The following is a 17138-nucleotide window of genomic DNA, read 5'->3' on the forward strand; positions in this document are numbered from 1 at the left end:
CGCTCGCTGTTGTCGGGTGCCCGGTGCCTACGTGACGTAGCCCGCGTGGCAGCCCCAAGGTGGGGGCAACGAGTTTGTTTTGCTGCGCACGCAGCTCGCCGCAGGTACGGGCAGTCGATGCTCATCTGTTAGCGTTATCGATAGTTGGTCGGCTGTTGATTTTTTTTTTGCTTGTAAGTTGTAGAGCTGCTACAAAGACAAATAAGAAGTCACTACAACAGTTTAAAATACCAGTAATACCACCAATATTTCTGTATTTTCTATTTGTGTAACAAAACCAAGTTAATACAAAATGTTAGTTGTTGGGTTGTTGTTAGTCGATGTAAACAATTTTAAGTAAATAAACAAGACACTACACTGGCTAAAAATTTAGTAATCACCCATACTTTTTTCAGACCAAACTCAAAACTTTAAATTACGCATTTGATTAGTAACATGTGCGGTTACTAATTCTGCCCTCCTAAGCCAAGTAGCGCTATCTCAAAAACAAATGATTGTGAAAATGGAATTCTCAGTTATAGAAACTAAAGTATAAGTTAGCAATGAATTTTGTTTTGAGATAGCGCTTTTCGGCTTAGCAGGGCAGAATTTATCTCGTAAGAAAAATTATGAGATATCTCTGAGGTGCATCAGGACCTTATGGTGCCGGTACATATGATGTAAGAATTATAGTTATTGATGTATGCAATTAATACAGAAATCGGAATAGCCACAAGCTTATAACAATTATCGTACCATTTCTTTCTTTTGCAAAATAATAACAGTTATTGTTGCTGCATCATTAACGTACATTTGCATAAGTAATAGTATGCCGGCAGATACAGCATTTGTTAATTAATAATGATGTTTATTGTTCAATCTATGTATTTAACAATAGAGTTGTAATATCGATGAATCAGATGTAAACACAAAGTACATCACTATAGTGTATTTTGATTGAGTTTAGTGAAACCGGCAAGGCAAGGCAAGGAGGCGAAAACAACAAAGAATCAGTCGGTCGTACATGCCCATGTTGATCAGACGTACGCGCGCGACTGCATTAACCGTTTCTGAATTTAGATATTCTATGAGAATCAAGCAGGCTTGACTGCTGAATTTATGCGCATACAAATTACGCCGAGATTTTAATAGACAAGTCATACAAGAAATAAATACAACAAGATGTTTTCAACGGCGAGAAGTTTAGACAAGATCGTCCAGATTTACAAGAATGAAGTCCGCCGGCAGATCAGCAAAACTACCAGCGTGACAAACTCGGATGCCATGGTGCCGAAATTGGACCAACCTGCCAATAAACACCAGGGCAACGATGAAACCGGACTCCCAAAGAAGCTGCTCAAACTGCAGAAATACCACAGGTCAGTGAACTCTGTTAACCGTGCGTGGAGTTAATTTAATTTAGTCGTAACTTATTGCAAGTTTCGAGACGTTCATCTTCAAAGTTTCTTTCAGTCTTTTACTTGGTGTGTTATATGTGTTAGAATTCTAGAACCTATTTCGGTTACCATTTTATATTACCATTTACCACTGATATGGCGATCAAGCGTTAACTCCATGAAGACCGGTTCAATGCGAAACCATTTATAGTTTAGATTTTATTAAGTACCAGTATTTTAGATACAAATTAGATGGGTTAAGTAATTCAATAATAATCATTCTCAAATATGGTACATATTTTAGATATACTATCTACCTACTCTATATAAAGAATATTTTTTTTGGGAACTCATAAGTAATATAAAAACAAAAGCATCATGCCTTTACATTAATGGCTAAATATAAGAGAGTCGGGTTAATATACCAGCTACCCAAAAAAATATGCCGTTATGTCTTTGTTTACCTTCATTCTTTGTAAATCAATAAAAGAAAAATAGCTACACCCTTGTCTTGTTTTAATAAAACTTACACAAGCAACGCAGGTGCCGGGTGTATTATAAATTTAGAAAAATAATTCTGTATTTATCTTTTGTCACGTCGGATATGCATGAACAGTCGACTAAATAATGCTTTTGCACTTAATTCCCCCGTAATAAGGCAGAAATTGTATAAGTACATATGTATTTTTTATTTCAAGTGTTATCTACGTATTCCATCATGCATCGAGCGTTCGTTTCTGCGTGATCGCACTACACCGTTGAACGAAATGCCATGGATTCTATATTTATTTAAGTGTATTAACCCAGATAAGTTTTTTCCGAATAATATTATGTATTATCTATAATATTTATTTCAGTATTTAATTATTTATATGTACCTAATATACAAACCTTAAACGTCAAAGCCTGAAAGAAAGAAAAGAAAGAAGAATTGTCGCGTCTATCAACGGTTTTTTATTCATCATCTTGTTGGATGCGATTATGCTTTTCTATTGTATTCGACGAATTTTTCTATATGAGTCACAGTTTTCTATAGCCAGAACTATCGTGCACTGTCAGCTGTGTGAGCGAATGTTTTCGGTCTCTAGATTCCTGTCGACCCTGACACCCCAGCAAATGCCCCTGGCGACCCGTGGACTGGCCGTACCCAAGGACCAGTCCAGGGAGTTCATGGCTTGCTTCCCGGACATCGTGAGGGACCTCACGGAGACTGGGAAGCATCTTGACGTGCCGGAAGCCAGCAAATGGTTGGCTAAGGTACGTTTTGTACTAGTCAGTGGGTAGCAGCTGGAGTTCACTAATATTGATTTGTCCAGTAATAAGTTAATATAAGTCATTACACTGTAAGCTTTTTGACATTTACTAATCGTAATTGATTGTGCTCTTTTGTTAGCAAAAGGTGAAGTTCAGAAAGTGCGTTATTGCATTTCTCAATCAGTGTAATTTTTCAATCGATGTCATTCTTAATGACTGGTCATATACAAACATTCAAGAAAAGTATTTTCAATGTTGGTAAACTCAAGCTAAAGAGCTGCATAGATAACAATAGGTGTTGTAGAAAATGTAGAATGAGCGGTGTTCACTTGTACATTAGTATTTTCAGTTTAGTTGTGTATTAGTATTAAGTTTGAAGTTGCAATTTTATTTATCAAGTAAAATTGTATGGTATGAAGATGTCGACATAAGGCAAAATAAACCAGTGCATAACTGTACAGTGTACCTTCGTCGTATGTGTGGATATTGAAAGCCGGAGAAAGCAGTTTCAAATTACAGAGGACTGGATTGTTTATAAATAGATGCCTTGTATGTGTGGGATTTCTTTCGAACCTTCATTCAAATTGTCACAGTACTAGTCACACGTTCATAGGTTCCTACCATGGTCCCACCAATACTTACATAATTCGGTGGCCGTGTACAACTAAATTATCACAGTAATAATCGCACAAAAACCTACCTATAATCAAGTCACGTCTTTAGGTATCAGAGATAATCATGTTATTATTAGATTAATAGATAACAAAACCACGTGGTCGATATTTAGCAAAGTGTTCGCTAAAATGTATTGTACTCCAGTGTTAACAAACAATGATATCATCGGGCGCCGTTTAAGTCAAGCCTCCGTTTAATATCCACAACATTGATGACGAATCAAATTAAACTGCCAGCACTTGGTCAAACATTAGGTACCTATAATAAATTGCAATGTGCTCATTTTTTCCCTTTGTGTTTATAAAAAACGTGTCTTGAATAATACTTTTGTTACAGCTTTTGCAATACAACGTGCCAAATGGGAAGAAAAATCGAGGGCTGGCGACCGTGATGGCCTACAAAATGTTAGAGAAACCGGAGAACCTTACTCGAGACAACGTATATTTGGCCAACGTCATGGGATGGTGCACCGAAATGGTTAGTGTAACTACCTATTTCGCTAGGATACCCTAAATAAGTTAACAGACTCAAATGTAAACCATAATGTCATGGGGCCTATTTAGGCTCTCGGCCACGTATTTTATGATAACATAAGTGTGTTTGTCTTTCAAATTTACGGCGCTTATGCAGTCGCTGTCTGTGGAAGGAAGCGCAGGGACAAAAAATAGTCGTAATTAGACATATGTAGGTATAATTAAATACTAGTTTTCTCATCGCAAAGTTAGTGAGTACGGAGTGGCATAGTTAGTGAGTTTAACACAAAGTCGCTAAGTATTTATTGCGAGTTGCTGATACGAGTATGATACGGATTGTAGGTAGGTATGGTATGCGGTAACACCACTAACACGCAGTGAATTAGTGATGCGGCTATTTTTAGAACAGGACTGGGATGATGGTTCTTTTAGACTGACTGCAGATGCGTGGGCCTTCGGTGTAACATGTACTACATATCACTGTTTATTCGTTTATTTAAAACGATCGATGTCACAAATAAGCTGGTACATATTTAGCTTTATTAATTTTAGCGCTAATTTCAAGCGCTCCATATACTTATAGCGAATATATTTTTGAACGATGAATTCGATTCTCGTTATTTGATACCTTGTTTTGGGTGGGTCCTGAGTAGTCCTGACAAACTTTGTAATATACAAAATTATTCTTCAAATTCTTAGATAATTAGTACGGCTACCATCAGTTTGGCACTGACAAACGCCGTCGAGAACGTAATTTACTTAATTTCTATACATCTCGCTCGTACTCGCATATTAGTGCAAACGAGATATATAGAAAGTAAATTACGTCCTCGATAGCGTAAATGTCAGTTTTGACGCTGTCAGTGACTCATGGTACGGACTCAGGTATTTAAATATTTGATCTAACCAAGTTATGTAAAAACAAATGGTACGAATTATTAAATAACACATGGGTTGCAGACCTTGAATTACGTTAGTTATGCTAAATGTATTATAATACGTACCTACGTATTTGAACTGGCCAGGTCAAATAATGAATAAAACTCCATTAGGTACTTTTACAATTGATCATCGACAACATCATACAATCATACCTAAATATTTAATTTGTAATAACATATCATATATTATATAAATAAATCTATGCCTTTTATCGTAGTTAAGAAATATGGATTTTTTAGAAAGAGCAAGGTTTTCCTATTTTTATTATTTAACCTTTTCAAATAAATTTTACTAAATTAGGTGAATGTGGAATCGAATTTTCACTAGTCAACGGTTAATTCGCTGAGAGCGCTAAATATTTATTATGTAATAAAGTATAATAATGTTTGTCCAGTTATTCCATTTGCAAACATCACCTTACCTGACTACTTGTTGTGTAAATGTATGTATGTGCATATAATATGAAAACCTATGTATGGCTAGTACCTTAACTGACTACTTGTTGTATTGTATCTACTAAGCACTGTTGCTGCTTAGTTCTATGTAAATGTTTAGGTAACCGTAGAATGTGTTTACAACATCGGACTATTATTAATAGCCAAGTATGTAGTTGAGGAAGGACGTGACTATTACAGGATACGCGTATAATCTTGTTCTAAGTACTTACGGGTACTTGATTTGGTATTTAGTGATGTATTCTAAGCCACTGACAGTTAAAATAGTTACTCGTTTAGGTAAGTCATTTATTTATAAATATGTCACACCAAACCACTAAGATTCAGTCCTGCGAGTAAAATTATTTTTAAGAATGAATACATGAATTTAAATGTATAATGGGTAGGATGAAACAGAAACCCATTTTTGTTTCAAGTTAGATTGCTCCTAAGTCCTAAGTTAAGTGGTTTCTAAAAAAAGAACTTTAGAACTTATAGAGGCAACTATAAATAATAAATAGGTGCATTTGAAATAAAACTGTTTAAAGTATTTGCGTTTGTTAGGAACCTAGCTGTTTATTTCACGGTCGTTTTTTTTTTTGCCTGTGTGCCCGAAATGGCGACATGATAAAAACGTTATTGTAAAGATAGCAAACAGTGGTTTTATACTTTTTATACGAGTTTGGCGCTCACATTTGGGAACAAGTTATGTAGATATTGTTGATGCAGACAGACTCGACTTTAAATCGTGTTCCTTATTTACATTTATAATCGTGAATAGAATAGGTTACTCCCAACAGTTTTTCGACAATATCAACTAATCTTAGATAGGTAATTAATAGTAGGTACATGTCCAATCTAGAAGTTTCCAGAGGCACTATCGTACTTACAACCAAATACAAATGCGTATAGGTAGCCCACGCACTTACGTCGACTCATTGAGCATGGTTTCGTAATTTGCTTCAGTTGACACGCAGGTATAGCGTGCTGCGTTTCAACACGACAAAGTAAATATGCTCCTTCCACTCTGTGAATAAGACTCAAAATAGTTTAACGGTTTAATTACTTGCCACTGTGTTTATAACGTTGTAAATGAGACCTTTCAATTACCTACAGACAGTACATCATTTACATTAGCTGGTGTGAAGCAAGCCTGGCATGTCATGTAGGTAAACTGAACGCGTTTCGTCTCTTTCGACGGCTATTATAATTATTATTATAAACAAACAGTGGCAACATTGAGTAATCTCTACTATTGATTTAGCGCATAATAATTGCACGTTCGAGGAATTTGAAATAATATTGAAGCTACAGTCAGAGAGACGATTGACCTCCTCTGTAGGATTTGTATCAATTGTAAATTTATGAATTTTCGGATATGTAAGCAACTAATTAGTAGCTTATAAATGTATACCTAAGCTTTAAATAAATAAGTAGTTTCTTATAAACGTGTATGACGCCACCACGCCACGACACTTCCTCGAAAAAGTAAAAGTTTAAAACCGACATTAGACCCTATTCTCCTGTAGGAAAATTACGACAAAGGTCAAGAAATAAGGTACCAATCTGATTAATTATTGCCCCATGAGACTAAGATTTTATTTGCCAGGCAATACCTAGAGTCTTCAACCGAAGCCAGTTCAAATTATGAAGCCATCGGTAAAAGAGAATAATAAGAATGTATGTTAGTCTATAAGGTCTCTAAATTTTAAAATAAATTAATAAACTATGCCTAACTAACGATATGACCTCTTCTTATTTCAGTTCCACGCGCATCAACTGCTCATGAACGACATCATAGAGGGTCGCCAGATGCGGCGCGGCGCCCCCAGCTGGCACAGTCGCCCTGAAGTCGGGCTCAACGGCATCAACGACGCCATCTTAGTCCAGTCCGCTATGTACTCGACCCTCAAGAGGCACTTCAGCGCCAAGCCCTACTACAAGAATGTCATCGAAATGTTTAACGAGGTAAGAGCCTGCAGATTTTGTCAGATAATCAGACTCACATCACACAGGCGCCGCTTTTTAAAGCGTCTACGAAGACCGCAAGTACCGCAACACACCACACAAGCTCTTACTAGTAAAATTGTAGATATGTTAAGATTACGACCCGCACCATTCAAGTTGCGTCCTATCAATACTGTAACCTGTAGTTTAGTACTTATTCTGATATCCTAAATCATTTTATACTACACAATTTTACTCGTAACATTCGATCGTTATCTATTTGTGAAAGTCGTTTTCTGTGGTCTTTACTTTACCTTTAATCGAAAAGTGGTCACAGTCGCACATTTTTCCACTAAACTAACTTCCTAGATTTTCCTATAACAATCTATTTGTCGCCGGTACACGAAAGTTAACGTTTTCCTTAATTTTGGTCAGCGGGCCGTAATACCAGCAAAGATAAATCTGACAGCAAATTACTTCACATTTAGATACCTACAGTGCATACCTAGTTAGTTATCTTATCAGACTTACCGGAAGTCGTCCTATTTGTATACCTATACATATTTATCAAGCTAAGTGCTAATCGATACTCATGTCTAGTTGTCTACTTACTTTAGTTTTACTGTTACCTGTAATAATACCGATACCGATATTACCGAGTTTATTTGGGAAGTAAATGGAAATATTAGGTACACCCTGTGGTTAAAGCCCTTCTGACATACCCTGCTAAATAGGCAACTATCTTATATTATGTAAGTCAGGTAGGTAGGTTAGGTAATTACCTAGTAACCTACCAATTACAAACCGATTAACCTACTAAGTTATTCTATAATCAGTGCTTATTTTAGTAACACTATAAGTTGATAAAAATTAGCACGTCTCTAATGACAGTAATGACTAAGAACCTTCACCCAAATTTGATTTAAGTACATGATATTAGTATCTATAGATAATCTACATATACCGATGCTGAGAATATAAGAAGTATATAGATACCTACTTATTTTAACCGTGGAACAGGCCCCGTAGACAACATGCCAATCGCTAACGCTCCGTAGCGAACGAAACGCAACTGTCATTATCACACTAATATGGAGGAGTGATAGAGAGACACAAAGCGATTCGATGGCGAAGCGATAGCGATTGTCACCTTTTGGCTAGGCCGCCAGGTATCAGGTATTGGAACTATTCGATACGCGCCTAGAAACACGTGGTCGTTGGTTTCGTCGTTATCCGATGAAGCAGTTTTCATTTCGATATCATCAGTTTTCATGCGATTCTATTGCGCACCTTGTGATATTTGTTAAACTTGAGTGGTCATCACTAAGAAAAATCAAGTAGGTACCTAGTGCTACCTACTTACTTATCGATATGTATATGTACTTAAAATATTATTTACGGTAGCTAGGTTACTACGTATCGTAGCTATTGATAAGCTCAAACAACTAGATAGGAACATAGGTAGGTATTATAGGTACCTAGGTACATATATTATCACGTACTCAGTTTATTATTCAAGGTCGCTTATCAAATGTTTATTTTAGGATTCACTTAGGTATGTCTAATGAGAGTAATGAGGCACATTTGAAGACGAAAGGCGATTAGAGTCTGGCTAATGAAAGTTGAGCCTGAGATTTATTTAAAACTTTTTATATGGGAACTTTTTTCCTATCATATAAGCTGTCAGTTTCAAGCAGTGAACGCATATAAACCATGGAAGTATTCTGTCCGCTCAATTATGACCCAACGTAAAGTATTCGATTGTAGGCGGTGCTTACAGACTGTTCGATTGGCAACTTCAGTGCGGCCGAGATGACAGTCAGTGACCGATGGCTAAATTGGTTTATAAAAACTACGTTTTTTTGTAATTAAAAATGTCTTCATGTGTCGTGAAGTGGTGCAGAAGTTGTTTTAGTTCATATCAAGGACAGTGGAATCACTTTTCACTTGTAGTAAACAGATAACTTCAGTAAAATTTGGAATAAACATGACGACATTTTTTCAATACTACCGTGCTAAGCTAAAACGTAACAACTGCATACGACTTTCATAACAACATACGACTTTTTAAATTGCGAGGATAATAGGGATGGTTTTATGCCAAATGAAGTAGACTACTTTATTAACTTATGGTTTAGGTATTTTCTATATACAGTAGAATCCGCTTATAATGACATTGAAGGGAAGTAACAAACATGTCATACTAAGCGGATGTCATATAAAGCATAGTTGATAAACTTTTTATTTTATGTTTTCCAAATTAATCTCAAACTATTTTGTAAGAGATGAGTTTTATTAACCTTATACCAATTATCAACTTTCACCGAGAGTAAAAACTAAAAAACGCCACAGACGTCCTCGCAGGGAAAGATGTGGGGCCGGCCACGAAAACCAGCTAATTTGTCAGTATAACCGGACATAATTCTATAAAAATAGTATTTATAGGTCGAAGTCATCTTATCCGACTTTGTCACAAAGAATTTCATATGAAAACCAAACTTCGTACAGTAATTGCGTCATAGTAAGCGGTTAGTCAGTATAAGCGGAGTCATAATAAATAAATAAATAATAAAAAAACGGATAAACGGATAATAAACGGATTCCACTGTAATTATAAATGTAGTAATAAATTCCTTCTTACAGATTTGTATTTTCCTTTTTTATTTCATGAGATGGAGCTATAAAAAAACTACCTAGTTATTTCAAATTAATAATCAAATTTGGTATTGTCATTTTACATTACTTTCCATTCAGATTCCCACAAGATGCTATTCGCAGAGAACTATGGAAAAAAGCTGTCCAATTAGAGAGACATGAAATTGAGTGGATGCCTGGCAAGATATCTAATGTTCTATTCATGAGATAACCCGTGAGATAATCATACCCGGTCTCCTATATGTAGATACATTTTTTTCTATCACGCTTTCACTGAATTAATTTAACAAATACACACATTATCTCAAAATGTTGATCATTTGAATCCATCCTCTACTGTCACATATATGTAGGTTCTCTCTCAAGCCATTTCCGTCAGTAGAAAAGAGCGGCGAATTTAGAAAATGTAATACCTACTATAACCTAGTACCTAAGCAAATCCGTAATATTTTCAATTGTATCTGTTAGGGAGACCTGTTATTGGCTTCATGATTGTATCCTAGTTATAAGTCTATATAGTTTGTTAAAGCTGTTGGTCTTCTAATAAAATAAAATAAAATAAATAAAATAAAGTAAGCTCGCGAACGGTTATGGTGCCATACAAAATTGTAATTATGCGCCTTTTTCTACTGACAAACTTGCTTGACCGGCTATATACATATAAAATATTTCCATTGGAACTGAAAGTGGGGATTTATTGTGACTCCGCCTGTTCAAATGTTTTTGACCCGATTCGTGTACGCATGTAAATTTTGCAGGCTGTATAGCCTGTCCGATTTCTAAGATCAAGTTCGCCATACATTTACTATGGCGTACTTGATCTTAGAAAAACGGACAGACTATACCAGTACGGCTACCATCAGTTTGGCACTGACAAACGCCGTCGAGAACGTAATTTACTTTCTATACATCTCGCTCGTACTCGCTTATTAGTGCAAACGAAATGTATAGAAAGTAAATTACGTTCTCGATAGCGTAAATGTCAGTTTTGACACTGTCAGTGACTCATGGTACGGGCTCTGAACGTGACTTCGCACTGCCATACAGATTGATAATAAAATATACAAAATACTTATTATAGCGGAATACATTTATACCTACAACAATGAATATTTAATTATGTTGAGTTAGTCTGTCATTTAATTTCATAACAACATTTTAACTAGTTATCTTTTAATCTGCATTAAATTATTATACGTGAATTATTTGACTGGTTCTTCAATGTATGGCATAAACCTATCCCTGTCCAAGTCATATTCTAATCAAATATGGACCGCGAACTCTCAGCGGCCAGTACGTACAGTAAGAAGGTTATTAGCGGATTAATGTCGCTGATTGGTAGTTATTGACATTATATGCATTTCATCTACACTTAGCTGTGTACGTTAGTGTAATAGAGACAGGTTCTGTAAACGTATCGTCTTATTTAAATGTAGGCGTAATTGACGTAATTGTGTATGTGTGCTAATTTGGCCCGAGAATTTGAACGGTAATGTTCCCAAAGGCGGTTTCCAGTTATATGCTTTCACTGGTTTCAAGCTGTCATTTAATTTCATAGTAATTTTATTGCCAGGTGCGGTTTTTATTGAAATTCCCGCGTTATCTCAGGCTCAACTTTCATTAGCCAGACTCTACATTGATTTAATTAATTAATTATATTCCCCTAATTATTAATTCAAGCGGAATCAGTCATTCTGCGAAGGTCCTATTGAACCTGCTTACAAAATTTTACGAGATTAGGTAGAGAAATGCGATCTGGGTGCCTAGCCAAGAGGCCAATCGTTTACGCCGTAGCGGACGATACGCTCATGGCTCTCTGTCGCACTAATACGGAAGAGTGATAGAGATAGATTACCGTTACGTTCGCTACGGCGCAAACGATTGGCATCGTAGCTAGGCACCCTGTAGAAAACAGTCGGACAGCGGAAGCCGGAGCTAGAAGCATTTTTGCTTAACGCTCGTTCGGACCATTTTATCAGGGAAATGTTTTAAGTACACTGAAAAAAGAATTACTTAGAAAAACCAAGTTCTTAAACATTTTTGTCCATACCTACAGATGCTCCTGAAATGCTCCACCGGCCAGTACTTGGAAAAATCAATGATGAAAGGCGACAAGCCCGACCTGGAGAACTTCACCATGGAGAAATACCTGACCATCGCCAAGTACCAGGTCGCCTACCACACGTTCCAAATGCCGGTGGGGCTGGCGCTGCTCATGGCTGGAATTGATGACCCGGAAACGCATAGGCAGGCGAAGACTATTCTGCTGGAAATGGGGCAGTTCTTCCAGATCCAGGTTGGTGATGTCCAATGTCAAAGTTACTTTAATAAATTTACATATTGTTAATGGTTACAAAATTAGAATACTTGATGGCTCTGGAAAAGAGCAGATATCTATCAGTATCAGACATCTGATACTGAATCAAGCCGGGCCACACAGAGCGAGCATACACGCGAGGCAATTTCCTCGCGCACAAAACGGCCAGTGTAGACGTGCTTCGACCGAGGCAGCACGCGCGAGGCACGTCTAATACACTAGCCTGGCTATTTATGATCAAGATCACAATGTAGGTAGGTTAATTCTCCTCATATGCGGAAGTCTATATTTCAACAAAAACTACATTAGCAAGGAGTAAAGGATCAATATGGCTCACGCGTGGAGACCCTTTTTTAGGGTTCCGTACCCAAAGGGTAAAAACGGGACCCTATTACTAAGACTCCGCTGTCCGTCCGTCCGTCCGTCCGTCCGTCTGTCCGTCCGTCCGTCCGTCTGTCACCAGGCTGTATCTCACGAACCGTGATAGCTAGACAGTTGAAATTTTCACAGATGATGTATTTCTGTTGCCGCTATAACAACAAATACTAAAAACAGAATAAAATAAAGATTTAAGTGGGGCTCCCATACAACAAACGTGATTTTTGACCGAAGTTAAGCAACGTCGGGCGGGGTCAGTACTTGGATGGGTGACCGTTTTTTTGCTTGTTTTGCTCTATTTTTTGTCGATGGTGCGGAACCCTCCGTACGCGAGTCCGACTCGCACTTGGCCGGTTTTTATTGAGCACAGTCCACAGAGTCCAAGGCAACATTTAATAAAATGCGCGCTGAAGGAACGTAATTTAACCATATAGATTTTAATTTAGTTGCACAGCTTAATAACATGACTTCAAATTTTCAGGATGACTTCCTTGATTGCTTTGGCGACCCAGCAGTCACAGGCAATAACGGCACCGACATCCAAGAAGGCAAGTGCACTTGGCTGGCAGTTGTAGCGCTACAAAGAGCATCCTCAACCCAGAAACAAGTCATTGAAGAACACTATGGCAACTCAAACCCTGAAAGTGTAGAGAAAATCAAAGATCTGTATGAATCCCTCCAGCTCCCCCACACTTACTCCGTGTATGAAGACACTACATATGATCTCCTTAGGACACAAATACAACAGGTCACGAGAGGCCTACCCCATGACTTATTCTTCAAAATTTTGGACAACATTTTCAGGCGACAAATTTAAAAGAAAAAAGCTGGACTTTTTTTATTACTTAATAATGTTTTTGTTGATTATGAATTGACAAAATATAATTTAATTATTAACTTTATATATAGCTGGAGCATTTTTATAAATTAGGAAAGGTATTAATAGTCTTGCGATGAAAGATGTGTGTGATTGTGTGATGAAATGTTGTAATGATTAGTTTTAACAAGCTTAGATAAGTTTGTTGATCCAATAACCACTTCTCTTATTAATATATGAAATGCAGTTCTAAAAATATAATTTTTCGATTAGATGTATATGTAATAAATCATTATATTGTTAGAGCTGGATGTGTATGTGCAACTGTTAAATATGTAAATGTAAGTATACAAATTTTGATAGTAAATAAAGATTAATCGAAGTGTTTGATTTTTACTTATTATCACTTACAAACCACCAAAACAGTCCCAAGTTTCCCAACCAACAAAACAACCTATTGAATGCACATTGATATATTGATATTTGTTAATATGATATGGTAAACCTACAACTTAAAGTCCTACAATAGAGTCTTGTAGTGTTCAATATGAAAAACGTTATTTTATACCACATCGGTGGCAAACAAGCATACGGGCCGTCTGGTGGTAAGCAGTCACCGTAGCCTATGGATGCCTGCAACTCCAGAGGCGTTACATGCGCGTTGCCGACCTTTTTACCCTCACCCACCCTCGTTGAGCTCTGGCAACCTTACTCACCAGCAGGAACACAACACAAGAGTAAGGTCTAGTGTTATTTGGCTGCGGTTTTCTGTAAGGTGGAGGTACTTCCCCAGTTGTACGTTACGGCACGTTATTGTAATAGGTTGCCTTTCTGGGCACAAAACTTATCAGTCTAACACTTAAGCAATATACAATGAAGTTCCTTGGTGTTATTCTTGCAGAAGGTAGTTTAGTTTTTGAACTAAATTTAATTCATGTATTTAATTTTTACTTACGCCAAATAATCAAAAATTCGCACGGACGGCAACCAAGACTTTAGTCCATAGTTAATCATAATAAAACTTCTTAGCAATGAACTGCTAAGTGGCATTCATAGCACTTTTGTTATGCACGTTTTGTCAGTATTCGTTATTAATAGTCATACATACTACTCTCCGTATACCATGAGTAAAGGAAAGCTTACTTACCCCGAAAGTTCAGCTGGCTCAGCAAGTCAGCATCGTAAAAATGTTGTAGTATGTTGGTGCCAGAACTTTTTAAAATGCTGGAGTTCCATCTCCAATATTTTTTTGTTAACATTATACATTTATACTTCTAGTTATTTACTGACGAAATAGTAGTATAGGCAACTTATTAATCTTAAAATACGCACAACAAAAAACCCGTTTACTTTTATTTTGATTTTGACGCTCATGTTATGACGTTTAATTTTTACAGACTAACACAAAGTACGTAAACTAAAATGTCAACTGTCGTGTTCTAGTCAATTTACTCGTGTTGTTATGTTGTCAGCTTGATTTTTATCTAGTTTTATAATATTTAATATAGCACGGATTTAGAGTTAATAAACTGGATCGAGTACATTGACCAAAAAGTGTGTCCACATGAGAAGTCAAACTAGAGCCCTGCATCTCGTTCTAATTAGGGTGACCATAAGACATCTGTATGTGGGATATTAGGATAACATAACATGGAATATATCAGTAGGGTGTGTCATTTTGTAAATAAAGTGAAATTTTAAGTAGTCAGGGTTTCTTTTCATTTGTAGTCGGCCTCTTTCGCACTGACTCATGGTATGTTCATAAAGGTAGGCTTCCCTTTTGTCCACTTCAGCTTTTTGAAGTGAAAACTTCTTTAGCGGCACTGGGCACTTTTTGAGGTGAGGAAAAAATGATAAACTCGAGACAGCGTAAGGCGATCACGTGACCGTAAGGGGCGTAAGGCGATCACGTGACCGGAAGCCCCGTAAGGTGGCCACTCATAATTTAAATTGCATTTAAATCAATAAAGAAAAACTCAATGTTATTTGACATTTATGTTGCGGACTCCTTTTCAAGACTCTTTACCTATGTTCAAATAATTTGACGTTGTCATGGCAGTATGTAAATAAACATGTCAATGAAAAAGTGTGATCTTATTTGAGAATGATAATAATATATAATAAATAAATAGAGTACCTCCGCTAAACGTATGTATCGTTTTACCGGGCGTCGGTAACATAGTGAGGTGAGTTTTCATTTCTATCGGCAGTCCCGGAGTGCAACCGTTGTTGCTTGTTTTAAGTGTAAGCGTCATTGAAGATCTGTTTAGCAAATATGACGTTTTTTTAAAGTTGGTGCCTTTTTTCTATTGACGGAAATGTGTCCTACCTATAAAGAATCGATTGCATATATTATATTAATTATATAAACAATTTGACACACCTTTTCCGTAACAAAATATTATGTATAAATGAGAGTCTGTAATATTTAAGGAGTTATGCACTTTGGTTTTAAATTTTGGCAATTTATTCTATAACAAATCTTAAATTAAACATGCCGAAATAAAGACATAATACCTATTAAGTTAAACTTACTTTTACATTACCTACGTTAATAATAAGAATTCTGTGAGACCGATTCACAACGTGCCGACATCATAGTCACCCTAATGAGTTTGACAATGTTGTCTTGTATTTTTATAGTAAAATGTAATAATTGTGGCTTTCTTGTGAAACAATATTCCACAATTAGCAATTATTTCACTCCAACAACCTTTAACACAACATTTCTTCACAATTTTTAAGAAATTTCGCATTCACTTGTTTTGAAGAAATGTTATCAAGTTGGGGATACCAATTAATATTTAAAGTTACTACAAATTCTACCATACTAAAATTTAGGTTTTTTTTGCTGTGTATGCGCTTGGTTTAATCAGTTAATAATATTGGCATCATAATTATTTACAAATTACTTAAAAGATATCAGAACTGTAATCGGAATAAAGCACTAAAATTGTATAAGAAGGTAATTAAATTCAGTAGTTTATTGATATAATTTCTACCACAATGGTATCTTTTTAACATTGGCAACATGTGCGAGTGAGACACAGGGCTCGGGTTTTTCTATCTCAAGTGGACCGTTTTCTCTAGTCTCGTACGAACAACTTTCTGTCTCGGTGATAAGGTTCAAATTAGTATGGCAAAAAAAGTGACAACTCGCTCCAGTTTAAAAAATATAACTTCATGTAATATAGATGGTCAAGCAAATCTTGTCAGTAAAAAAGGCGCGAAATTCAAATTTTCTATGGGACGATATCCCTTCGCGCCTGCATTTTTCAAATTTGCCGGCTTTTTCTACTGACAAGATTTGCTTGACCCGGTATATTATCAAATATTATTATAGCTATAGTTGGTTAAACCAATTTGTTAGTAAATAGGAACAAAAAAAACTATACTCATCTTTTTCTTTTGAGTACTAGTACTAGTGTAAGACAAAGATAGTGTGATTATCTCTGTCTATGTTTGAAATGAGACAGTCCTTTGACACACTATATCTATAGCCTCCTATACACTATTTTGCAGTGAGACAGTCCTTTGACACACTATATCTATAGCCTCCTATCACGCCTCCTATACACTATTTTGCAGTGGACCCTGATTATATCCTCCAAGACCCTAGCCGTGTCCAGACGAGCTGGGCAAATCGACCGATTTGTACAGAAAAATAATTGGCGCCAATCTCATCTAGCGTCCACACGTACACAATTTAATCACCAATTTTAGTGCTTGTAACTATGAAAATTGGCATTTTTGTGTCCACACCTGCTGATTTGATCGGGGAATCAAATTAGCATTTGCGTCCGCACGGCCTGATTCGATCAGACAATTACATCAGCGAAAAATTGTCTCGCTGGACTCCACTGAGTGTAC

General features: G+C 36.5%; 1 protein-coding gene across 1 annotated transcript; it reads left to right on the forward strand.

Moving 5' to 3' along the window:
- The first annotated feature begins 971 nt into the window (after positions 1–971).
- On the forward strand, positions 972–13379 carry LOC134655463 (farnesyl pyrophosphate synthase). Its single transcript, XM_063510927.1, has 6 exons — positions 972–1358; positions 2465–2633; positions 3642–3782; positions 6919–7122; positions 11813–12052; positions 12933–13379. The coding sequence occupies exons 1-6, from the start codon at positions 1162–1164 to the stop codon at positions 13266–13268; spliced, it is 1287 nt and encodes a 428-aa protein (XP_063366997.1). The 5' UTR covers positions 972–1161; the 3' UTR covers positions 13269–13379.
- The last annotated feature ends 3759 nt before the right edge of the window (positions 13380–17138 follow it).

The sequence above is a fragment of the Cydia amplana genome, chromosome 16 (assembly GCF_948474715.1).
Source record: "Cydia amplana chromosome 16, ilCydAmpl1.1, whole genome shotgun sequence".
Taxonomy (NCBI): Eukaryota; Metazoa; Arthropoda; class Insecta; order Lepidoptera; family Tortricidae; genus Cydia; species Cydia amplana.

Bases quoted from the DNA above. Each gene is read 5' to 3' on its own strand.
- LOC134655463 (XM_063510927.1), top strand. From the start codon at position 1,162: ATGTTTTCAACGGCGAGAAGTTTAGACAAGATCGTCCAGATTTACAAG. The intron at 1,359-2,464 runs GTCAGTGAACTC...TTCGGTCTCTAG, and splicing joins AAACTGCAGAAATACCACAG to ATTCCTGTCGACCCTGACAC. The intron at 7,123-11,812 runs GTAAGAGCCTGC...CCATACCTACAG, and splicing joins TCATCGAAATGTTTAACGAG to ATGCTCCTGAAATGCTCCAC.